The 27,224-nt window shown below is 34.6% G+C and overlaps 1 protein-coding gene across 1 annotated transcript in view; it reads right to left on the bottom strand.

The window, feature by feature from the left end:
• KDM4C (lysine demethylase 4C) overlaps positions 1-27,224 on the bottom strand; it is a 437,566-nt gene that overhangs the window by 156,915 nt on the left and 253,427 nt on the right. The window contains exons 13-15 of the mRNA XM_051987536.1: positions 18,343-18,524; positions 16,328-16,541; positions 14,702-14,778 (exon numbers count right to left, since the gene is read on the bottom strand). Coding sequence (XP_051843496.1) covers positions 14,702-14,778; positions 16,328-16,541; positions 18,343-18,524 — 473 coding nt within the window. The remainder of the gene's footprint in view (positions 1-14,701; positions 14,779-16,327; positions 16,542-18,342; positions 18,525-27,224) is intronic.

Raw genomic sequence — 27,224 nt, forward strand, 5'->3', positions numbered from 1 at the left:
GACAATTTGAAAAGGTCGAAGGGAAGAGCCAAAAGGCAAGGGGTGAAGATTTAGCCTTGACTGAAGGGCCAAAAACTCCAGGCCAACTCTGCAGAGTCAACAAGCGAAAAGGAAACTACTTTCCCCGGGGGTGGGGAGGAGGGCTGACTTCTGAGCAGGCTGAGGGTCCTTTCACTGTCCAGGAACGCCAAGCACAACTGTGCTGACCAGATTTGACCACGTGCTATGGCTGAAGGAACCGGAGGTAGCAAAGACCTGGTGAGTGCAGGAGTGGGGGAACATTCTTGGCTGGGGGCCTTTGCAGGAGAGCAGAAGTTCTGTTTTTAATACCAGAGCAAAGAGGACAGCTGGCACTTAACAGCCATAGGAAGGATCCTTATTAAGGGGGGAGGGGTAATTATTAAGATTATTATTATAATTGTTAATTATACGTTTATTAATTATATTACTTATTAAGATCATTTGCAGGAAGGGCAATGTGACTGGAAGCCATAGCTATGGTTTCAGAGTTAGAGGGGATAGGCCAAGATTAGGGCCCAAGATAGAGCGCAGAAAATAACAGTAAGAAAGATGTGAGGTTTGGGCCTTCATTCCCTTAACCTGGGGATTACAATCCGATTACACTAATACCTGCTAACAAAAATAAATAAATAAAAATGGGTAACCAAAGGAGAAAGAACCCAAACATAGATAATTATTTTGAGCATAGAGAAGATCAGTGTTCATATTCAAAGGAAGATCATGGAGATTAAAAAGACAATCCTTTTCCAATGAGGAATCATAAAAAAAGTTCTTGGAAGAAGTTAAAAAGAACTTTAAAAATCAAAAAATAGAGACTGAGGAAAAATTAGGGGAAAAAAATAAAAGCAATCTAAGAAAATCATGAAAATTATGAAAAGAAAGTCAACCAACCAGAAATAGAGAATCAAAAACTTAAGGCAGAAAATAATTCCTAAAAAACTATGTAACTGGGCAAGGGGAAGCTAAAGACATTTTAAGACAGCAAGAAATGAGGACTTCCAGTTAAGATGGCGGAGAGGAGGCTCACAGCTGTGTAGCTCCGCGCTTTCTCTCACTATCCATTTCATTACAAGCCTCTGAATTAATGCTTGACTGAAAAAAAACCCACATATAGTTACCAAGAGAAGCCATCCTTGAGATCCGCCAAGAAAGGTCTGTCTTTACTGGAGGGCTGGGACGGTTTTAGATCGGGCGCAGGCGGCGGGCAGCGGCAGTGAGAGCACGGGAGCAGACGGGAGAGGGGGTGGGGAGTGATCGCAGCCGTCTCTGCGGGGAGAGCTTCGCTACAGGTTTGGATACTTTGCTCCGGCAGCAAGTCAGCAGCCCAGCAGAGAAGCTAAAAACACCGGGGCTGAAGAATACAACCCCAAACAGCTGGAGTCTCTCGGGACCTGGCCGCCCTCCCCTTCCCCCCCACAGTGACTCAGCACGCTCCGGGACCTCAGAGCGCAGGCGCAACACAGTCCTGCTAGTGCCTCACTGCTGCCCCCACAGTCTGTAGAGGAAGCTCGTTTACACCACCCAGCCCCTCCCCCAAAGAAAGACTCCAGTTTTTTCTTTATTTCTTTGCTAGTTTGTCTTTGATTATTAGACAGAATGAGCAAGAAGCTGAAGAGGACTTTAACCCTTGACAGCTTCTACACAGATAGAGAGCAGACACTAAATCCTGAGGAGACTAAAAACAGGCAGTCCCCAGGTGAATCCCCAAAGGAGGAGATCATCTGTTCCTCAGCACAGATGAACCTCATAGAAGTGATTAAAAAGGCTCTCACAAGGGAGCTAGAAGAAAAATGGGGAAAGCAGAGTGAGGCTTGGCAAAAGGAGAGGGAGGCTTGGGAAAAGGAGAGGGAGGCTTGGCAAAAGAGCCTGGAGAAAGTTAAAGAGAGAGTGGATAAAGAAGTAAAATCCTTGAAAAATAGGCTTCGTGAACTGGAAAACAAAATTGGCGAAATGGAAAAAAATTCCACAGAACAAAAGAACTCAATGGGACAATTAGAAAAAGATTTTTAAAAAGTGAGTGAAGAAAATACTTCACTGAAAATCAGAATTGAACAAGTGGAATTGAATGACTCGAGGAGACAAGAAGAATCAGTCAAGCAAATCCAAAAAAATCAAACAATGGAAAAGAATGTGAAATACCTTCTGGGGAAGACAACAGACCTGGAAAACAGATCCAGGAGAGACAATCTGAGAATCATTGGACTTCCAGAAAAACATGATGAAAAAAAGAGCCTGGACACTATTTTCCAGGAAATTATCAAAGAGAATTGCCCAGAAGTCATAGGAACAGAGGAAAAAATAAACATTGAAAGGATTCATCGGTCACCCACTGAAAGGGATCCTAAAATCAAAACACCAAGGAATATAGTGGCCAAATGCCAGAACCCTCAGATGAAGGAAAAAATATTGCAAGAGGCTAGAAAAACCCAATTCAAGTATCAAGAAGCCACAATAAGGATCACCCAGGATCTGGCAACATCCACATTAAAAGATCGAAGGGCCTGGAATATGATATTCCGAAAGGCTAAGGAACTTGGTATGCAACCAAAAATAACTTACCCAGCGAGAATGAGCATCTTTTTCCAGGGAAGAAGATGGACATTCAACGAAGTAAGCGAATTTCATCTATTTCTGATGAAAAAGCCAGAACTTAACAAAAAGTTTGATCTACAAATATAGAACTCAAGAGAAATCTAAAAAGGTAAAGATTAATCTTGGGAACTATATTTTGACTATATAGATGTATAAAGAATACATGTATACCTTGTTCTAGAAATTGATGTGGAAAGGACATTGTACCAGAAAAAGGGTAAAGTGGGGGTAGTACATCTCATGAAGAGGCATAGGAAACCTATTATATCTGAGAGAAAGAATGGAGGGGGATGAATATAGTGGGTATCTTACTACCTTCAGAATTGGCTTTAAGTGAAAAATCTTAAGACATATTCAATCTATGGTGAAACTTCTCCCACCTCATTGAAAAGTGAGAAGGGAAAAGTGAAAAGGGAAGGAATAAGCTAAGAGGAAGGGAATACGGGAACTGGGAGGGAAAGGGGTAAGATAGGGGGAGGAACTCTAAGGCGGGGGGAGGGATACTAAAAAGGGAGGGCTGTGAGAAGCAATTGGTGCTCACAAGCTTAATACTGGGAAGGGGGGGAAAGGGGAAAGAAGGCAGAAAAGCATAAACCGGGGTTAACAAGATGGCAAGTAATACAGAATTGGTCATTCTAACCATAAATGTGAACGGGGTAAACTCCCCCATAAAGAGGAAGCGGTTAGCAGAATGGATTAAAAGCCAGAATCCTACAATATGTTGTTTACAGGAAACACACCTGAAGCAGGGAGATACATGCAGGTTAAAGGTAAAAGGTTGGAGCAAAATCTACTATGCTTCAGGTGAAGTGGGTAGCCATCCTGATCTCAGATCAAACTAAAGCAAAAATTGACCTAATTAAAAGAGATAAGGAAGGACACTATATCTTGCTAAAGGGTAGCATGGATAATGAAGCACTATCTATATTAAAAATATATGCACCAAGTGGTATAGCATCTAAATTCTTAAAAGAGAAATTAAGAGAGCTGCAAGAAGAAATAGACAGTAGAACTATAATAGTGGGAGATCTTAACCTTGCACTCTCAGAATTAGATAAATCAAACCACAAAATAAATAAGAAAGAAGTCAAAGAGGTAAATAGAATATTAGAAAAGTTAGATATGATAGATCTCTGGAGAAAATGTAATGGAGACAGAAAGGAATACACTTTCTTTTCAGCAGTTCATGGAACCTATACAAAAATTGACCATATATCAGGACATAAAAACCTCAAACTCATATACAGTAAGGCAGAAATAGTAAATGCATCCTTTTCAGACCACGATGCAATGAAAATTACATTCAACAAAAAACCAGGGGGAAGTAGTCCAAAAAATAATTGGAAACTAAATAATCTCATACTAAAGAATGATTGGGTGAAACAGCAAATCATAGACATAATGAATAACTTCACCCAAGAAAACGATAATAATGAGACATCATACCAAAATGTATGGGATGCAGCCAAAGTGGTAATAAGGGGAAATTTCATATCTCTAGAGGCCTATTTGTATAAAATAGAGAAAGAGAGGGTCAATGAATTGGGTTTGCAACTAAAAATGCTAGAAAAGGAACAAATTAAAACCCCCCAGTCAAACACTAAACTTGAAATTCTAAAAATAAAAGGAGAGATCAATAAAATTGAAAGTAAAAAAACTATTGAATTAATTAATAAAACTAAGAGTTGGCTCTATGAAAAAACCAACAAAATAGACAAACCCTTAGTAAATCTGATTAAAAAAAGGAAAGAGGAAAATCAAATTGTTAGTCTTAAAAATGAAAAGGGAGAACTCACCACTAACGAAGAGGAAATTAGAGCAATAATTAGGAGTTACTTTGCCCAACTTTATGCCAATAAATTCGACAACTTAAAAGAAATAGAAAAATACCTCCAAAAATATAGCTTGCCCAAACTAACAGAGGAAGAAGTAAATATCCTAAACAGTCCCATCTCAGAAAAAGAAATAGAACAAACTATCAATCAACTCCCTAAGAAAAAATCCCCAGGACCAGATGGATTTACATGTGAATTCTACCAAACATTTAAAGAACAATTAACTCCAATGTTATATAAACTATTTGAAAAAATAGGGATTGAAGGAGTCCTACCAAACTCCTTTTATGACACAGACATGGTACTGATACCTAAACCAGGTAGGCTGAAAACAGAGAAAGAAAATTATAGACCAATCTCCCTAATGAATATTGATGCTAAAATCTTAAATAAAATATTAGCAAAAAGATTACAGAAAATCGTCACCAGGATAATACACTATGACCAAGTAGGATTTATACCAGGAATGCAGGGCTGGTTCAATATTAGGAAAACTATTAGCATAATTGACTATATCAATAACCAAACAAACAAAAACCATATGATCATCTCAATAGATGCAGAAAAAGCATTTGATAAAATCCAACATCCATTCCTAATAAAAACACTTGAGAACATAGGAATAAATGGACTTTTCCTTAAAATAGTCAGGAGCATATATTTAAAACCATCAGTAAGCATCATATGCAATGGGGAAAAACTGGAACCTTTCCCAGTAAGATCTGGAGTGAAGCAAGGTTGCCCACTATCACCATTATTATTTAATATCGTATTAGAAACACTAGCCTCGGCAATAAGAGTCGAGAAAGAAATTAAAGGAATTAGAGTAGGCAATGAGGAAACCAAACTATCACTCTTTGCAGATGATATGATGGTATACCTAGAGAACCCCAGAGATTCTACTAAAAAGCTATTGGAAATAATTCATAATTTTAGCAAAGTAGCTGGCTACAAAATAAATCCCCATAAATCCTCAGCATTTTTATACATCACCAACAAAACCCAACAGCAAGAGATGCAAAGAGAAATTCCATTCAGAATAACTGTTGATACCATAAAATATTTGGGAATCTATCTACCAAAGGAAAGTCAGGAATTATATGAGCAAAATTATAAAAAAGTCTCCACACAAATAAAGTCAGACTTAAATAATTGGAAAAATATTAAGTGCTCTTGGATCGGCCGAGCGAACATAATAAAGATGACAATACTCCCTAAACTAATCTACTTATTTAGTGCTATACCAATCAGACTTCCAAGAAAATATTTTAATGACCTAGAAAAAATAACAACAAAATTCATATGGAACAATAAAAAGTCGAGAATCTCAAGGGAATTAATGAAAAAAAAATAAAATGAAGGTGGCCTAGCTGTACCTGATCTAAAACTATATTATAAAGCAGCAGTCACCAAAACCATTTGGTATTGGCTAAGAAATAGATTAGTGGATCAGTGGAAAAGGTTAGGTTCACAAGACAGAATAGTCAACTATAGCAATCTAGTGTTTGACAAACCCAAAGCCCCTAATTTCTGGGAAAAGAATTCATTATTTGATAAAAACTGCTGGGATAATTGGAAATAGTATGGCAGAAATTAGGCATGGACCCACACATAACACCATATACCAAGATAAGATCAAAATGGGTCCATGACCTAGGCATAAAGAACGAGATTATAAATAAATTAGAGGAATACAGGATAGTTTATCTCTCAGACTTGTGGAGGAGAAAGAAATTTGTGACCAAAGATGAACTAGAGACCATTACTGATCACAAAATAGAAAATTTTGATTACATCAAATTAAAAAGCCTTTGTACAAACAAAACTAATGCAAACAAGATTAGAAGGGAAGCAACAAACTGGGAAAACATCTTCATAGTTAAAGGTTCTGATAAAGGCCTCATTTCCAAAATATATAGAGAACTGACTCAAATTTATAAGAAATCAAGCCATTTTCCAATTGATAAATGGTCAAAGGATATGAACAGACAATTTTCAGAGGATGAAATTGAAACTATTACCACTCATATGAAAGAGTGTTCCAAATCATTATTGATCAGAGAAATGCAAATTAAGACAACTCTGAGATATCACTACACACCTGTCAGATTGGCTAAGATGACAGGAAAAAATAATGATGAATGTTGGAGGGGATGCGGGAAAACTGGGACACTGATGCATTGTTGGTGGAGTTGTGAATGAATCCAACCATTCTAGAGAGCAATCTGGAATTATGCCCAAAAAATTATCAAATTGTGCATACCCTTTGATCCAGCAGTGTTCCTATTGGGCTTATATCCCAAAGAAATACTAAAGAAGGAAAAGGGACCTGAATGTGCCAAAATGTTTGTAGCAGCCCTATTTGTAGTGACTAGAAACTGGAAAATGAATGGATGCCCATCAATTGGAGAATGGCTGGGTAAATTGTGGTATATGAATGTTATGGAATATTATTGTTCTGTAAGAAATGACCAGCAGGATGAATACAGAGAGGACTGGCGAGACTTACATGAACTGATGCTAAGTGAAATGAGCAGAACCAGGAGATCATTATACACTTCCGACAACGATATTGTATGAGGACATATTTTGATGGAAGTGGATTTCTTTGACAAAGAGACCTAACTGAGTTTCAATTGATAAATGACGGACAAAAGCAGCTACACCCAAAGAAAGAACACTGGGAAACGAATGTGAACTATCTGCATTTTTGTTTTTCTTCCCAGGTTATTTATACCTTCTGAATCCAATTCTCCCTATGCAACAAGAGAACTGTTCCGTTCTGCAAACATATATTGTATCTAGGATATACTGCAACATATCCAACATATAAAGGACTGCTTGCCATCTAGGGGAGGGGGTGGAGGGAGGGAGGGGAAAAAAAATTGGAACAGAAATGAGTGCAAAGGATAATGTTGTTAAAAAAAAAAAAAAAAAGTACCCTGGCATGGATTCTGTCAATATAAAGTAATTATTAAATAAAAATTAAAAAAAAAAGACAACAAGAAATCAATAACAAAACAAAAATCAAAAGAATGAATAGAAGAAAAACTGAAACATCAGAAGAAGAACCAATCTGGAGATCAGATTAAGGAGAAATAATTTATTAGAGTTGGAATAACTGAAAATTAAGATTTAAAAAATCTTGATATCATATTATAAGAAATTATTAACAAAAATTGCCATGAAATTCTAGAACAAGAAAGCAAAGTAGAAATAGAAAGAAATCCAAGCATCACTACCTGAAAAAGATCCCAAGAGGAAAACTTACATGAATATCCTAGCCAAAAGTTTAAAGTTCCCAAGATAAGGAGAAAATACAGGAATAAATAAGAAAAAAAACTAAATATCATAGAGCTACAATAAGGATACTATAAGATCTAGCAGTTATTATCTTCAAAGACTATAAGGTCTGAAATACTAATTCCCTAGAGCAAGAGAGTAAAGATTTCCAACACAAGTAACTCTCCCAATAGAATATAATTCTGAATTTAAAAAAAAAAAAAAAAAAAGATGGATTTACCATAAAACAGAAACAGCAGATTAAAATTTTAAATTCAAAAATATGTTGCTTTCAGGAAACATAAAAATGCCATAAACATGAAGATAAAGAGCAAGAGTAAAATTTTTAGCATGTAAAAAAAAAAAGCAGGGATAGCAATTATGATCTTAGAAAAGGTTAAAATTAAAACAGATTTAGCTGAAAGTGAAAAATAGAGAAACTACACTGTCAGCAATATTATTAAATACTGATTTAGATCATCTAAAATACCTAAACAGTATAAAATACCTGAGCATATAGCTACAAAAATAGACACAAGAACTATATGGACATAAACTTAAAACACTTTTCTTTTCTTTTCTTTTCTTTTGCTGATTCAACAGAATCACACAGCTAGAAAGTTTAAGTGTCTGACTCCAGTTCTGAACTCAGGGCTGACTTCAGGGCTGGTGCTCTGACCACTGTGCTACCTAGATGCCCCAACATAAAACTCTTTTTATACATATAAACGTCTAAATAACTGAAATAATATTTCATTGGCAGAGAAAGCCAATATAATTTTTAAATGACAATTTAACCTAATTAACCTTTTTATTTAATATCATACCAATTAAACTACTAAATCATTATTTCAATAAGTTAGAAAACTAATAACAAAGTTCATTTGGAACAACAAAAGCTCAGGAACTTCAGAGAAACCAGAGGAAAAAGATGTAAAGGAAGTAAATTCAGCAGCATCAGACCTTAAACTATATAACAAGGTAAAAGCATTGTTGAAGTACAAAAGAATAATTTCAATTATTTTAAATTAAAATATTATTTTATACAAGACATATTAAGGTCTTAAATATGTTTATGCTCCTAGATATCATGTATATTTCTAAACATTTCAAAACTTAATTGTAGCCTTCTTCAGGGGAATGGGAAATGAGAAGGGGAAAAAAAAGTTAGCATAGAACAAAAGAAAAGCTGAGCAGTTTTGAAAACAATGTATAGTATTTATTATACAGGTTTTCTTGAAAATTTATTGTTTTATATTAAATCTTTTCTTATGGTTGGTTGTATACATGGCAAATTTTTTTCTCTTTATTTTGTATTTAACTTTAAAATTAACAAAAATCAAATCAAATTATGCATTGAAAGCATTAGGAAACATTTAAAATTGAATATAATTGTCAGCTGCTATTATTAATTTTATTTGGTCCTGTTTGAGAACAAAGGACAAACTACAACTATTTTTTATTATAAAAACTGATTCGTTTGCAAAAATTTCAGTAAAAACTAAGATTTAAAACTAAAGCATTATTCTCATAAAAGCCATTCCTGTGTTTTTGGAGAGCAAAAGTATATAGTTATATAATTCAAATCAAATCAATTCAAAATATTTATTGGGCACTTAAGTAACTAGTATGATGTTAGATGTGGGAGGAAGTGGACCAGAAGAAGGAAGTGACAAGTTGCTTTTGTAATTTATTTCATTTATTCACCAACCCTAGAAATGTTCATTTACCACTCACTACATGCTAGGCCCTGGGCAAGGTCAAGATGAAAAACAATGTCACCCTCGCTCCCTAACAAACTTAGTGGGGAATGTATAAGGTCAATGGAATGGGGCAAAAGAGAACCAAGAAAACGTGCTCTAGAATATGAGGTGAAAAAGATCACTTGCAGACGAATTAAACAAAGCTTTCCTAGAGAGGTAGCTTCAGAGCAGAGATTAAAAGGCCTCATGTGTCCAGCTTCCTATTGGGCATCTGGAACTGGAGGCCTACAGACATCTTTTGTTGTAAAATCTAGCCCCGCCCCCTTCTAAACTTTTTAGGACTGTAGCGGGCAGCACATCTTCCGGGGTCCTCGGCTGACACCCTCCATATTCCAGCAGATGTCCAGGCCAGCTGATTCCACGCGTCTCTCTCCTCCGACCCCACCCAGACTCCGGTGCAGGCCTGCTTCATTTCATGCCTGGGCGGTGTGCCGCCCCTCACTCTAGTTCGTCCTTCCACAAGCCCCCAAACTTCTTTTCATATCGTAGGGGTTTGAAAATATCGCACCTTCTTCCCTCTAACTCAATAAATTCATCACCTCTAAAATCACTTATAAAGCTCACTGTTGGCCCTCAAAGCTCTTCCTCTCCCCTTTCTGCCCCCCACCCCTGAAACGGTCCAGTTTTCTTAGGCCCCTCCCATCCGCCCGTCCGCTTCTCTGCACCGGGCATTTTCTGAGAACAAATCCCACGCCTGGGACAGTCTTCTCTTCTCTCCCAAACTCACAATTTAACCAGGAGAAAGGAGTACTCGGAGGGGTGGGAGAGAGTCACTGACCAGCAGGTTAGGGTAGAGAGCGTTAGCCAGAGTAAGGAGAAAGGATCATTACAGGGAAAGCACTAGGAGGGGGAGAAAGAGTAAGATTCCCAAAGAGGGATTAGTCCTGAAAAGAATCTTCAGGATCTGTATTATAAGCAGATCTTTTACAGGGGAAATCCAATTTGTGGTTTTGTTCTCAGGGAAAGAGAAATAAAGGCAGGAATTCAGAGGGAGGGGTTAAGGAGCCTAGTGGCAGAATAGGTCCCAGACCTGCCCAAAGACATGTTCATCTACATCTCATAAGGTAATTTAAAGATCCCCAGAGATTGGGGAATGGGCAATGTGAGTGGATAAAGAGTTCCCTCCTAAAATGGATCTCTTCAATAAGGAGAGCTTTAATTGATCAAAGATGGACAGAAGCAGCTACACCCAGAGAAAGAACGCTGGGAAATGAATATAAACTGCTTGCACTTTTGTTTTTCTTCCCGGGTTATTTCTACCTTCTGAATTCAATTCTCCCTGTGCAACAAGAGAACTGTTCGGTTCTGCACACATATATTATATCCAGGATATACTGTAACCCATTCAACATGTAAAGAACTGCTTGCCATCTGGGAGAAGGGGTGGAGGGAGGGAGGGGAAAAATCGGAACAGAAGTGAATGCAAGGGATAATGCTGTAAAAAATTACCCTGGCATGGGTTCTGTCAATAAAAAGTTACTTACAAAATAAAATAAAATAAAAGGAGCCAAAAAAAAAAAAAAAAAAAAGAGTTCCCTCCTAAAAAGGCTGGGAATTATCTGATAGTAGCATCTTCCTGACAGAAGAAGAGTAAGTCCCATCATCTACCACATGTCTTCTGTAGATTCATACAATTCCCAGTTGAAATCTCACCTGCTAAAGGAAGCTTTTACAATTAATTGCAGTGCCTTCCCTCTATTATTTACTATTTGTGTGTAAATATTAATTTTTGTCCGTAGTTGTTTGCATGATGTTTCCCCCCCCCCCCCATTAGTCTGTAATTTCTTTGAGAACAGATACTGTCTTCTGCCTTTCTTTGTATCCCAAGCATTAGCACATTGCCTAGCATTACCTAAAGCTAGCTGGTAATGCATTGTAGAGAGCACTGAGCCTGAAGTCAGAAGACTTCAAATAAGGCCTCAAATGTCTAGTTGTGTGACCTGGGGCAAGTTATTAAAAATCTATTTTGCCTCGGTTTCCTCAACTACAGATTAAGGATGATGATAATAACACCTCCTCACAATGTTGTTGTCAGAATCAAATGAGATAATATTTGTAAAGAAGCACTAAGCACAGTATATTTTAGTAGGTTGTATATGAATATTTCTTCCTTTCCTTTCCTTCCCTGGCAAACAATAGGAGGTTATTAAGTGCTTATTGACTAACTGAATAGTACAAGGAGACAGTTTATACTAATACAGAGACACAAACAATTGAATGAGCAAAAGACTATGTATGAAACAATTAGAGAATTAAAAAAATAAGGAAATATGAAAATACATGGGGAACAATACATATAGTGGGATGTCAAAAATATATACTTCTGTTGTCCAAATTTTAAAACAAGTATAATTAATGATACTACATTTGATATAGATGTTGAAAGGCTAAACAGATTCATCAAAATTATGTGGTATTGATTCAAAATTAAAAAGGTGGATCAATGGACCAGATTAGACAAAGATGAATTAGAAATAGCTTAACTCAATAACCCAGTATTTAATAAATCCTAAAACGTAATTTACTTGTGAATAAACTCTCTATTTGACAAAAACGACTGGAAAAAGTAGAGCCAGTCAAAAACTGCATTTAGACTAAGATCATGAATGATATAGAACAATAAATTGTAAATGAATAATTGTATGAAATATAAGGGTCATACCATAAAAAAATCATAAGAAAACCAGTTGTTTCTTTTTACAAATATAGTTACTGGGTAAATTCTGAATCAAAAAAGACAAAGAGACAATCACAAAAGATGAAATGAAAAAATTTTCGTGGCAAGAAATACAAAAGTATATGTACAAAAAAAAAAAATAAAATAAATCATGAAACCAGGATATAAAGGGAATTTAGTGACTGAGCAAAAAATTTGCGTATCAAATGTCTCTGATAATGATCTAAATATCCAAGATATATTAGCAAATAGCAAAAATACAATAAACCAATAAGAAAAAGACCAACAAAGACATGGTTAAAGGATATGATCAGTTTTCTAGTAATTTCCTATTAAGAAACATATGAAAGACTGTTTCTGATCTCTTAATAAGAGAAATGAAAAACAAAGAGACTCTGAGGTTTTACTGTCAATTGTACAAATTATTTAATATGACAAAAGAGGGGAAGACATTGTTTTAAGGACTATGTGAAAATAAGCACACTAATACTCTACTGAAGGAGCTGTGAATCAATCTAACCATTCTGGAAAGAACAATTTGGAAATTATATGAAGAAAGTGACTACCATATCTAGTCCTTGTGACTCAAAGATTTTTTTAGTATGCATGTCATACAAAGCAGAGATAAAAAGACTAAGCAAAGATGGATCAAATGATTAAACAAGATGGGAAGTAGGAAGGGAAGTAAGGGAACAATTAAGAGAGGCCAGGGAGAACAAATTCAAAAGTGCATCTAAACGATTAGGCAGTCAAAGAAACAAGGGTAAGTAAAGTATGCTTTTTAGATATATTAATGAGACAGTCCAAGTGATTACAGCCCACTTTGGTGTATGACAAGGGGAACAGAATGAGTTGATTAAAGGTCTGATAATGGACTGATTAAAGTTCCTGTTCCACATCAATAATAGTCTAGCATACCAAAACCTTTTGGAATCCTGACTCTCCCACCAATAATGGGAGACATCAGGATAGAGTGGAACCAGTACTAGCTCTGGCTTCTGGATCCCAGTTATCCCTAAGATGTTTAGGTTCTGTGCAATCTGGGCCTTGAGGCTGGAATATGGATTCCCTTGTGATTAAATCTAACCTAACATTCAAGTCAGCTCTTCTCCTTTATTTCGTCCACAAATCTACCATCTAAATCACTGATAAAAGTGACAAACAAAACATGTCTAAGGACAGATCCTGAGCATATTCTATTACAGAGTAAAGTCTAAGAGGACATGAAGTTAATAGTAAGGTAATCGGGTACGCAACAAGCATTTACTAAGTGACTCTATATATCAGGTCAGACAGCTGGGTAGCAAAGGGGATAAAGGACCTGGCCTCAAGTCAGGAAGATCAACGTTCAAATACAGCTTTAGACACTTATTAGCAGCAACTAATAATGACTACCTTAGCAACTCTGGGTTGTTACCCTGAAAAACTCACTTAAGCCCTGTTTGCTTCAATCCACTGGAGAAAAAAATGGCAAACCTCAGTACCTGAAAAGAAAAACGTCAGATTTGGGAGAGGGGAGAAATAAGTCAAAAAATTTCAAGCTCTTCAGAGCCAATGTGCCTCCAGCGAATATGCATAGGTAAAAAACAAGACTTGGGACCGAAGAGAGGTCTTCCTAGGACAACCGGAAAAGTGCAGAAAGGAGACCCCAGGACTGAAGATTAACTGGTGTGAAGTGTCAGCACCTCCAGCTAGCTCCAGAAAAAGCAAAGAGGAAGCCTGTAGCTAGCTGGATTCAGAGGTAGCCCCAGCCCAAAGCACATGGACAGTCCACTCCAGGACAGCATAGACTGAGGGAACCTGAGTCCTAAAAGATTGAGGGGAATTTTGCTGATAAAGGATGCCAAGCCCAGGGTTGCTGCCGAGGAGGATCTGTAAATGCTGAAATTTTAATTGGGCCAGGAAATGGAGACAAAAAGTATTCTAGAAAGGGGGACAATCTGTGAAATGCCCACAGAATGGAAATGGGATGTTTTATGCATAGAACATCAAGGAAACTGGTATCAGTGGGTCACAAAATATGTGAAGGGAGAAAGATATGTCATGAAGGACTTTGAAGAATTTTATATTTGATCCCATAAATGATAGTTATTTGTCTTAATGACTACACTTAAAGTGTGGCCTTTGAAGCCATTCTTCAGATGCCATGCAAGTGTACTATAACTCTAGCATGCACAATACAAGCTAAAAGGCTTTAAAATGTAGATCTGTACTATTCTTTTGGTTTGGACAGGCTCATAGATAGAAGGTTCACAAACAAGTGATGACATTTTCTTTAGCCACTCACAATATCATGTACTGAAGTTGTAGTTGCTGCAATCTGTGGCTACATGGAGCACACCCACAATTTAGGGAATCAAGGACCTTTGAAGGATTAAAAAAATTTGTGACAACTAAAGGATGAAATGGAGTAGAAAATGCTAGAAGTAAGGAACTTATCATTTGGAATGAAAATTACATAAATGTATATTTTTTTTAAATTATATCTTGCAAAATACATAATAACAGAAAGATGGAGATAAGCTACTTACTGCTGTCCATGCACTTTTTTTGCAGCGAGAGCATAGCCATCCATCGCGGATGTCCTGAGAAGGAACACCATAGCAACCTGTTTTTAAAAGTCAGGCATATCAATGGGTTAGCTCATTGAAATATCTAATAACTTTCACATACCTGAGTTATTAATACACAGGAGTCAGAAAGATCACTTAAGCCTCTCCATTTGTTAAAATGGATGCTATTTATATCAAAAATGATCAAATGATTTCAGAAAGGCTTTTGGTTCTCATTTCTCATGGCAGAGATTTTAAAGGCTACTGAACCCCAAAGACTGAATGACTGAAAAGAAACTTTAATTCAAAGATCAGTTTCTGAAATGCTAATGAAAATACTTAAAAGACAGAACAATTACACAATCAAGGATTGGTCATTTACCCTCCAATTTACCTCCCCAAAAATCTAGGGGTTTACCTGCTAGATTTCGTTCTTAAGAACCATGCTTTAAGCCCAAATCACTCTTGCTGTCATAAATTGGTTAACAATAGATCCCAGGCCAAGCCCTAATTGGTCATCTTTTGGGTCCAGAGGGACTCAGGGTAAAAATAAATAGTAATTATTTCTATTTGGGCCAGAAACCCTGAGGGTCTTCCTCATGTAAATTGACTTTTTTTTTGACTAAGCAAAAGAGACTATTTTTTTCCTTTTTTGTTACTCAGCCTTAATCACTAAATGGATTACTTAAAAATGTCCAAGGTCTCTCACTGCAACTAGGGCATTCCCCAGCCATTCTGATCTACATCTGATAACTGAATCCCAAGGGATGCAGAGGAGAGAAAGTGAAGCTGGTGACCTTGCACAACCCCCCTCACAATTCACTTTGCAGGTCATGGCATCATCTCCCTATAGTCAAGATCCCTTTCAAGGATAAAGAGCAAACAACAGCCACCACCTCAGTGTAGAACAGATTTGAGAATATGCAGTTGTCTATTCTTTACTGTGCAAGAGTCTAACAGATTAAGTTAAAATATAATGAAAGAAATAAAACTTAGCTTTAATTCTAATTTTGGGAAGTATTTACTATTCATGGTTTCATGGATACTGAGAGCATAAAACAGTATCTATTCAATGTTGTGGATCAGCATTTTATATTTACATTAGGGATTCAGTAATTGAATCCAGCTTCACCACTTACTAATTGTGTCTCCTAATTTCTCAAGAACTAATTTCGCTTATGGGTAAAATGAGTGGCTTAAATGAAAGACCACACAGGTATTTTCTAGCTATAGCTCTCTGGCTCTACCTTTGTGAAAACACAATTCACTAATCGTTCCAATAATATACAAATCAAAAAACTACTATAGCTATACAACAGATTGTGATTGCTTAAACTTAGTACAAATTCATCATACCCTCTACAAACTGGGGCAGCAACAGAAGGATTCTTTCTAAAGCCACATAGAGAAAGAAAATCAGTGTGGCGTGCAATGGTTCTCAAGAGAAGTAAAATATAATTTCTCCTTAAGAAAATGATCAAGAAAAATCAATAACAAAAATTTCTGAGTAATTGAGATTTTTTAATAGCTGAAAAGTACAACAAAGAAGAAATTTTCTGCAAGGATTGAAAAGCCTATAAATTATTGAATAATCCATTTATTTACTTGCATGAACCTGTACACAACACTTTGCACAGGAAATCAGAAGACTTGTTCCATCCTCTTCGATGAATGCATTGGATGGAGAATGTTCTGTGTTTTCCTCACTATAAATGAAACACATCTCTGGAATGAGTGGCTTAGTCTTTTCCACCGCAGAAGTCACTTCACTGGATTTAGTATCCCATCTACAATAATTTTCTTCATTACTGTTGTCTGGCTGAAAAATACAATGTTTATATTTCAGTAAAAAGGTAGCAAGACTTTTTCCCATCATGTCTCCTAGTCTTGTATTCAGTAATTAATTTATGAATCCTGGACATACTGGGGATTCCCTATATAATGACAACAACAAGGCAGATAAAAGGAATAATATTAGCAATAAAACAGTCAAAAATGTATGCTGCAAAATTATAATGGCAAAGGTTGACTTGAAAGAAGAGATATGAAAAGCCCCTCTTTCCTATCCTCTTTATATATGTTTATATATAATGACTATGTATAATGTTTAAAATGTTGACTTGTTAAGGTATAATCTTTGGTAAGATGAATTGAAATAGGGCAAAAGAAATAAAATTTATAAAGTGCTTTAACACAATGCTTAGTATATAGCAGGTCTTTAATAAATGCTTGTTTCCTTCCTTGATGTCTGGCAAATAGGGGAAGGATATAATGGAAAATACAAATGAGATTAAAAACAAGATACATAAGTTATTTTTCAAAATGCCTACTTTTTTCACTTTGAACTCTATAACTCTCATGTATCCAATGATTTGATCTACTCATTTCAGAAGTTTTCTTTTTTGTAGGCTTCTTCTGAGCTTTTTACCACTCAAGTCTTTCTCCAGCCTTAGAATTAGGAGGCTGCTGACCTCCTGTAGGAATTCACCCACTTAAGCCATTAGAAGTGCCATTGTTAAACACAGTTATCCTTCTCCCCTCAGGTGTCTCTATCACATGAGCCCACCATAGTCTCATAGAAGGAAAGCACAAACAGACAATTCAAGCCTTAGCAACCACCATCCCCTAGCAATCTTCCAACTTGTAACCAGTAAAAAAAGGGGGGGGGGGATTTTGACAGTTGAAGAAATGGAAAAGCTAACTAATAAAGGACAGTTCAGAGAGATCATATATCCCAACATTAATGACTAAATGAAGAGAAAGCTTTTCTAGTCATGATGGTATCTTGTATGCATCACATACAAGCATATTATGAGCAAAATATTTCCCTTTCTCAAGGAAGTTTATAAGAGTAACATTTTTAAACTCTGAAAATGTCTGCACAAAATAAAGTTTTCAACAAACAAGTCTAAGAAAAAATTACGTCTTGAATGTTTCTCAGATTTTTATCTATGAATATCATTACTTACCTAAGAAATTCTGTCTCAAGTCAATGTTAAATAATAATTACATATAACTGTGTTTTTTTGGTTATTTTAAAACTTGAGCTCCTACCGGGAAAAAAATGTTCAATCTACATAGAAACGATGTGCTCCATATTGTTTCTCCTGCCGCTACCCAAAATAAAGTCACTTAAGAGATGGTTAAAGTGTCAAATCTATCAAGAAATATTTACTGAGTACTTAGTATATCCATAGTTTCAAATGTTTGAAGATGACAAAACAAAACTAAAAATAAGGGTTCAAATTTAACACATACAATTATAAAATAACTATCATAAACTTAATCTATTTTTAGCTTTTCAAGTTTTTAAATGGTCAAAGTTCAGTTTTACATTTCCAAAAGTGAATACCTTTTGTTTAAATAAAAGGAAAGGAGAGGTGATTGGGAGAATTATAAAATTAAGTAATTACTGGTCATTGCTTGAAATTTACTTAAGAAATTCAAAAAAATTAGAAAACAATGACATATGGTAGTTTATATATAGGTTTATTTAACTACACCTCTTCACCTTTCCTGTATAATTGCCAAATATCACCTTTAATATCAACAAGATATATTGATTTAAATCGAAAGGGGAAAAAAAAAGACTTTATTTGGATTCCTACAACCTCTCTTACCTTATAGTAGGGCATTAGGAGAGTGCAAATAGCACAGTATGGTTCCATTTTGGCAACAGCTGCATTGTATTCTTGCTCTGCCACAAAGTTTGGTGCTTTGGTCTGCCAAAGGTAGACAAGAGGCTTGGCCCAGGATTCAGTTTCTTGTACTTCTTCCTCAACCGATGGAACCTCAGGAAGTTCTTAAAGAAAAGAAACACCTAAAAATACTTGCTTCTCGCAAACTAAAGAAAATGGAATTACATCTTGATTTTTAAATACTAAGATCTTCATGTGATATGAATTAGCAATGCTATATAGCAAGTTTAATTTTTCCTGTATTATCTATTAAATATCACATATCAATAAAATAAGGGAGAATTTTAGTATCTTCCTACCATTTATTTCAATTTAGACTAATTATGTAGACCAATCTTTAGTTCAAGTATTCAATGAACCTATTTTTATAAGCAAGGCACTGAGATGTTTTTGTCAAAGTCAGCCCAGCATTCATTGCAAAATGTATACTTCTATCAGTCTTAAAGAAAATTTGGAGGACCAAACAATTATACACATAAGCAAAATGAGAGGAGGAAAGGGGGGAAGGGAATGTAGCATATATGTGACTTTGATAGAAAGAAAATTCACTAAGTCATTAAGTCAATTAAGTATTTAATATGTGCCCACTACATAACAGCTACTGGCCAAAGAGCTAAAGGAACAAACAGCAGCCAAAAACAGCCATCCCTTTTAAGGAGCATACAATCTGAAGGAAGGGACAACATGCAAACATAAATATAGTCACATACAGGTTAAATGAGAGGTAATGTCAGAGGGAAAGTCCTGAATCAAGAGGATCAGGAAAGACTTCTTGAGGGAAGTGGAATTTTAGCCAATGAAAAAAGCCAGGAAGTCCTGGGGATTGAAATGAGCAAGGAAGGGCATTCCAAAGTGCCCAGAATCTAGAGAGTGAGTGTCTTCCATGAGCAAGACCAAGGAAACTGCAGTGATTGTGTTAAGACATAAGAACACTGAAAAGGCAAAGAGAGGTTAGGTTATGAAGGGCTTTAAAAGCTAAACAGAAGATTCTCGTTTTGGCCCTGAGGATCACAAGGAACAACTAATTGAATTCCACTTACTAGGAAAGTGGGGAGTGACATGGTGAGCCCTGGGCAATTCGTCTAATTCACAAAGCTCAATGTCAGTGTCTACTATGTGCAGAAGAGAAATGACAAAATATTTACCTAAGCCAACGGTCTTTGCCTCCACAGATCTTAGAACCACAGTTAAAGTACACACAAACTAGTAACAAGAGAGAGAACAATCTTAACATAATTAATTTGGGGTAATTCTAAAATCCTAATTAGCAGATTCTCCACCTAAATAAGTACCATGGATGTTGTGAAATGTTTGTAAGGTCCTCAGTAACTAGCAGAAAGATTCTCTTGATAACCCTTTTATTCAACATCCATATTATTAACTAAGCTGACTTGATAGCTTAAGAAGTAGTCACTTCATCAATGAAAACAGTCTGTAGAACAGAAATAACCAAAAAAGCCTATTCAATAAGTGTGGTGCAAAGAATTGCCACAGCCTAAATAAAATTTGTAGCCTCTAATATATATCAGCTCTTTAAGGAACTTCAAGAGCAAGTGAGAAAGCATCCAGGTAAGATTTATATCTTGCATGTCCACTCTCATAGTGGACTTCCAGGTCCTATTTTTGATGGTAATTCAAAGGCAGATAACCTTCTAATCATGTGGGCCAATACTCCTTTATTTCAGGAAGCCCAGGAATCTCATTCTAAACATCATCAGGCTGCTCAAGTTTTAGGTTTACAATTTGGAATAACAAGAGAGGAAGCTAGGAGCATAATAAAAGCCTGTACAACTTGCCTTCCTTTCCACTCTCCTACGCTCCCTTCAGGGAAGAACACTCTTGGTTTGAGACCCAATAAAATTTGGCAAATGGATGTGACCCATTATAAATCTTCTGGTCGTCTGTCTTTTATCCATATTGTGGTAGACACCTTTTCAGGATTCACTTTTGTAATACCAGCAGCAAAAGAGACAGCCCAAGTGGTCACTGAATTCTAAAGAGATAGTCGTACTTTATAAGAAACTAGGTTTCAGTAAGTACCAGAAAAATGGAAAAAGTGAGAAAGAAAAAAGGGTTTGAGAAGAAAATAAGTTTATTAAGGATGAAACAAACAAATAAGAGAGCAGAAAGGAGAGGCTAGATTTATTTAGAATGAAAAAGTGGGATTAAGGAAAATGAGAGCCAGGGAATGAGGAGTTGACAATAAAGGGATCAAATTTACAGAAATATTGAATGTATGTAGGGATAGTAGCATACAAACCATTGAGGAATGAATCTAGGTAAAGTACAGATGTCTGGGAAGAGGACAGCTCAAGGAGAAAGGCAGGTGATTCAATAGTTCATGGAATAATTAAAAATCATTAAGTTATTATTAGGCAATAATATGTAGGAAAGCTTTATGCATTGTGAATATTTCTTATCATCACTAGACATAATTACTAATTAGCACATGAGATATGTTTAGAAATGCTCAGATTAAATAATTAAAACTATAAAAGTAAAAGAAGGTAGAAGAACACTGATATTCTGAAATAAAAGTATATTACTTTAGATTAACATCTTACTATTATCCTCCAGTTTAAAAAAAAATGCTTTTACATAAGCTCTATTCTTTTTAAAATCAGAGTCATGATTTCATCAGGATAGAAAATTTTTATTTAGGAAATTCCTTTTACTAGAGCAGATCAGTAAGTATTCTCAGAGTTTTTAAGTGTTGTAATGCTTCTATTTACAATGGAAAATTCCCTGATTATTAGTGTTTCCTCAACATTTCTCGATAAATATTATAGAAATGTAAAATTCAAAAGGTTAAATAAAGACTATTAACAATAGAATAACTCCTAACTTCTAGAAAAGACAAATTAATATAAATAGCAACAAAATACAAATAGCTAAAATAGGAAAGTATACAATACATCCTATATGCTTAGAATTGAGCAAAAGTATTGATAGGAACAGGCAATATTAGAGGTGCTATAGAAAGATACATACACTGAAATACTATCCACAAGACAGTGAATTGATTATAACAATTCTCAAATGAAATCTGTAATTAGCCTCCAAAAATAACTAAAATATCTGTGCTCTTTAAGCCATAAATCGTTTTGCTAGGTATTTACATTAGAGATACCAAAGTTCATATAAAAGTTTCCAATATACCAAAATATAGAATCATTTTTTATAGTAACCACATACTAGAAACAAAGTGGATTTCCACTGAATAAAGATAAACCAAGTAAACTGTAGTAAATTTATGTAATGGATTATTACATTTTTGTAAGAACAATGAATATGAAGAATATAGAGAAGCAGAAAAAATTAATTTTATTAATTCAAAGATAAATAAGCAGAATCAGGAGAACAACATATACAAAGAATACAACAATGTTAATTAAGAGAAATAACAAAGGGAGAAAGGGAAGTCAGAACCAAATGATATGAAATTAAAATGGCCAAGCTTTTTTCTAAATAAATTACATCAGAAAATAGCTTCATTCAATAATGGATAAGGATCAATGTATAACAGTATCAACTTTGCTAACCTGCTCTTTTATAAGGGAAGGTTTGTTTAATAGGAAGTGAGAGAAGGATATAATTAAAAATAAAGGAGATACAAAAACAAAAAAACAAAAATCAATTTATTTTAACCACAGCATAAATAACCTATGAAGATACTCAGAACTTACATAAATAAGAACAAAATTATTCTATACAACAATAAAAGCAAGCAAATAATGAAGAAAGTCATTGTGTTTTAGTTGTTCTGAACCCAACATAACTTCAAAAGTATCATCTTATTAGTTTTTATATATTGTTGTATCAATTAAAAGAGGTAGCTAAATGAATTAGGAAGATAGTTCAAATTTGGCCTCAAAACATTTACTAGCTATATAAGCCTGCAGAAATTACTAAACATTTGTTTACCTTAATCAGCTTGAGAAGAAAATGGCAAAACATTACAGTATCTTTGCCAAGAAAAAACCCTTGAACAGTGTGGTACACAAGATTACCAAGAATGAGACATGACTGAATAACTGAACAACAATACCAATCAAACTATCAAATGCTAACATTATGAAACTATGAAGGGGATAAAGCACTAGGCCTAGAGATTAAGAGATCCAAGTTCAAATATGTATTTACTAGCAGTATAATCCTAGGTAACTAACTCAATCACTCTCTGCCTAAGAAATAATAATAGTACCTATGCCCCAGAGTTGTTGTTAAGGATTAAATGAAATACTATCTGTAAAACATTTAGCACAGTGCCCGGAGCAGAAAAAAATCAAAAAAGTAACTTTCTCCACTGAACATCAAAATAGAAATCCTTGAAATCAGAGGAGAGATGAAAAATGAAATTGAAAACAAAATTTAAAAAAAAACTGCATTAATAAAACTATGCATTTTGAGGCTTTGGGTTTTTTTTTTTTTTTTTTTTTTTGGTTTGGTTGTTTTTGTTTTGTTTTTTTGGGGAGGAATACACCAAAGCTTTGATCAGTCAGTAGCAAACAATTTAAAGAAGCACCAAAACACCAGTTTCAAAAATGAAAATTAAATTATTAATTGATAATAAAGGAAATCAGGATCATATCTCCCAAATGATATGCTAATAAAACTGACACAATGAAATGGATTAATATTTTTAAATGGGCTCTTAGTGATAACTATCATTACCAAGTATTATTGTTATTAAAACTAGAAAAATGATAATCAAGTCCATATCAGGGAACAAAAGTATTCAGTAATATCAAGGGAAATAATGAAAAAAGTAAACAAGTGAAGGTATAACGTACTGAATTATAAACAATATTACAAAGTAGTAATTAAGAAATTTTTGATTTCCAATTTAAAAATGGAAAAGTACAATAGTAAAAGACAAAGTAGAATAGTAAAAAATGAAACTAGAAGAGTAAAAATAGTAAACATTTCTAGAAACAACTGAACAATTTAGAATAATCAAAAACAAAAACAAAAAAAAAGGGTAAGACTATGTACAACAGCAAGAAAAATTTGAATGCAGAAAATGATTTAAAATGGCACCTCCCATCACATATCACGATGTTACAAATGGACACAAACCAAACATAAAAGATTACATCATAACAAAACGAACCTTTCAGACCTATGAGTAGAAAATAATTCTTATCCAAATAGAGGGAAAGAAGAATTATAAAAGATTAAAAAAAATGTTATTCCATAAAATAAAAATACTTTTTTTAGTATGAACAAACAGTACAGTTAATAAGAATTGTTAGGGGGAAGGAAGAGAGGAGAGTAATTTTGTATCAACTCTCTCTTGCAGAAATCTGATATCCAAAGTCATATTAGGTTTCTTACACAAATAAATAACACCAAGAATAATTCTCTGAAAAGATGTGAACAGTTTTCAAAAGATGAGTTACACAATCAGCAACTATATCAAAAAAATGCTTCAAAGCACTAACTAGAAGGGATGAAGATAATAAGTAATTTTTTAGCACCTACCACATGCCAGTAATTATGCTAAGGAGTGAAGGACAATGAACCTCAAGATAAGCTTTTGAGATGCATGCTATTATTATTCACATTATACACTTTATAGAGTAATTGATAGGTGACTTGCCCAGGGTCACATAGCTATCAAGTGTCTGATGTTGGATTTGAACTCAATTTTTCCTGACTCCAAGCCCAGCACATTATCCATGCACCATTTTCTAGAAGTTAGGAAAATGATGCAATCACTTTAAGGTTTAATCTCAGGAGACCAGTACAAAAAAAGAGTAGTCCAATAAAGACCAAAATATTTGCAATAGCACTTTTTGTAACACTTCAAAACTGGAATTGATGTGGTACCTACTGGGTGGAAAATGGTTAAAGCAGTCTGCAATATATGAATGCATCAAAAAAGTATCATGCCAGAAAAAAAATAAAGTATTGGAGAAAGCTGGGATATCCTATATGAAACATAGCAGAGCTGAACAAAAAGAACTAAAATACACACACATGCACACACACATATATATATACAATATCTAAAATAATGTAAAATAACACAAAAAGAAAATCAAGATAAAATTAATGGCAGTGATCAATCTTGACCCTAAAGATCATATAATTGAATATATTTCTTTGATATTAGTAGCTGAGTTGGGAACTACAGGAATAGAATGTTATCTATGTGAACAGACATGATCATTTCAGTCAGTTTTGCATGACTGATTACTTATTTTTGATGTAAGAGAATTCATTATGGTAAGGAGTTCTATCAATAAATATAAGGTATAAAAATAAAATGCCATAAAAAACTTTTAATTAAATATCATGCTTATAAGAGAATAATAACATTTTTTGAGATTTGGGCTTACATTGAAATAAGTCTACAAGTGTGATATAGAGAAGTCTGGGAATTAAAATCCATGTCCTTTAAGTTACCAAGCATTTATCAATTTACTTTATCAAAAGACCTGTAATCCCTCCAGATAGATAATATATTCATTTGAGTTGCTAAATGGAGAAAGGAATTGGCTTTCAGTCATCTACAAAGCAATGTGAATAAAGGTGAGTACTTTCAAGCTAACCACTACATTCAATAAACCACACTGAGGTAGACAGACTCAAGTTTTGCCAAAGGAAAGATTAATTCATAATTCATGAACACCTTTGTATGGACAGCTTACTAAGGATAGGAAGCCAATTTAGTTATAAAAAAGTTTAGTGGGCACAGCCAAAGTTATACATTGTAATAAATATAGATTATAATAATTTAAGTAATTAATAATCTCTCTGAAGACTAGAATAGAAGCAAATGGATAATCAGTGACACAGGATCCTGACATAATGGGGGAAAAAAAAAAATCAGGTGTCAATATATCAAAACAAAATCAAAACAAATTTATACTGATCATTTTGCTTTCAATTAAATACAGTATATTTGATTCAGATTCTATTTTTTTGATAAATGAATGTCACTAATTCAGTATATTTAGATAACAAAATATGAAAAGAAAGCAAGATAATTTGTAAAAAATACTTAACTAGGGGCAGCAATGGATAGAGCACTAGCCCTGACGTCAGGAGGACCTGAGTTCAAATTTGACCTCAGACACTTAACACTTCCTAGCTGTGTGACCCTAAGCAAGTCATTTAACCCCAATTGCCTCAGCAAAAAAGAAAAAAAAAAATTAAATATATATAATGACAGAGGGCTTACAAAATGTTTTATATATGATACTCCATTTAATCCTTGCAATAACTTTATGAAAGAAGAACTCCTAATGTTATGATCTCCATTTTACAGATGAAGAAACTGAAGTTGAGAGATAAAAATGAGTTGTCTATGGATACCCAATCTGAACTAGCTTGTATTGAAGCTAGTCCAAATATGAAGCAGAATTATATGATATAGGGCTTACAAAATGTTTTGTATATGCTACTCCATTTGAACCTCACAATGACTTGTGAGGTAAATAAATACTACTAATGTTATGATCCCCATTTTACAGATGAAGAAACTGAGGTTCCAAGAGATAAAAATAACTTGTCTTATAGATACCCAATCTGGACTGGCTCCCATTCATATTGAATATGAAGCAAAATTGTAAACTTTGTAATTCCCTCAATGACACACACAATTAAATCAATATCTAGTCCATAAAGTCCTAGACAATAACTAGACATGAGATTCTATGGATATGTTTTTAAGTTGACTCTTCTATACTGTATCAAGAACTAGGTGGTTCCACTAGCACTTCTAAGGAAACACATTAAGAAGGGAATCAGGCAAAACTAACAGCCATAATTTACAACTACATGTAGTCCTTAATGAAATTCCTAATCTATTTGAGCTTGCAAGTAGAGTCCAATGTTTTATGTCAACATAATGCAGGAAAATATGATCTGCAACCAATCAATAAACATTCTAATTCAACATACTTAGTAGTTCTGCAGAATTTGCTGTTTTACTGCCTAAATGTACAAACATAACTGTTCATATAAAAGTATGTTATCATAAGTTAATAAGAACGCATTGAAAAAAAGAGATTATATAAAAATATTAACATCTGAAGCATGACACTGATATATACATACATGGTGCTTTTTTCCCAGAAATTTAAGAATAAGTTTTTCTGAGAAGGTGAAAGGCTTGTTGGTATCAGATACTCCTGTCCTTTACTATTCTGCTCTCAAATTAAACTACAATGTAAACAAAGAAAAGGGAACTGGGGGGTAATGAAGGTTACTCTTCTCATGCTTTTTCAAGAAATCCAATAGTGTTTTGAAGTAAAAAGAATTTTTTTTTTCCCTACAACAATCTTAAGATGTAAGGAATACAAACATTCAGAGTATTTGGACTTACAAAGTACCTCTGAAGTGCTTTTTTACAATATCCTTATTTTAAAAAGAAGGAAGCCAACATGCACACAGAATAAATAATTTGCCCATAGTCATACCAGCAAGGATTCCTTTTAGCCCAGGCACACATGACTTCACATCTACTGCTTTTACCTTATCTCCAGTTCCCAAGATGAGTAAATGGATTTGGAGAAGTACAATGACTTACCCATTGTTTCAGAATGTTTACAGATCTCAGTCTAATTTTAAGCCTCATTCTCCTGACATGAAACCCAGATGCTACATTCTATACTTTTTTTCACAAAGGAAACCAATAATTAACAAAATTATCTTTAGGCCATATAACTGAGCCACTAATCAACAAAGCTTATAATTGCCAATACTTTCCAGTTTTTGTTCACCTATGTCTTCATACAAATTCAAAACAAAAATATCACAATTAGTAGTTAGGAGGTAGCACTGTGGATTGGAGA

The sequence above is a fragment of the Antechinus flavipes genome, chromosome 1 (genome assembly GCF_016432865.1).
Source record: "Antechinus flavipes isolate AdamAnt ecotype Samford, QLD, Australia chromosome 1, AdamAnt_v2, whole genome shotgun sequence".
In the NCBI taxonomy this organism is placed as follows: domain Eukaryota; kingdom Metazoa; phylum Chordata; class Mammalia; order Dasyuromorphia; family Dasyuridae; genus Antechinus; species Antechinus flavipes.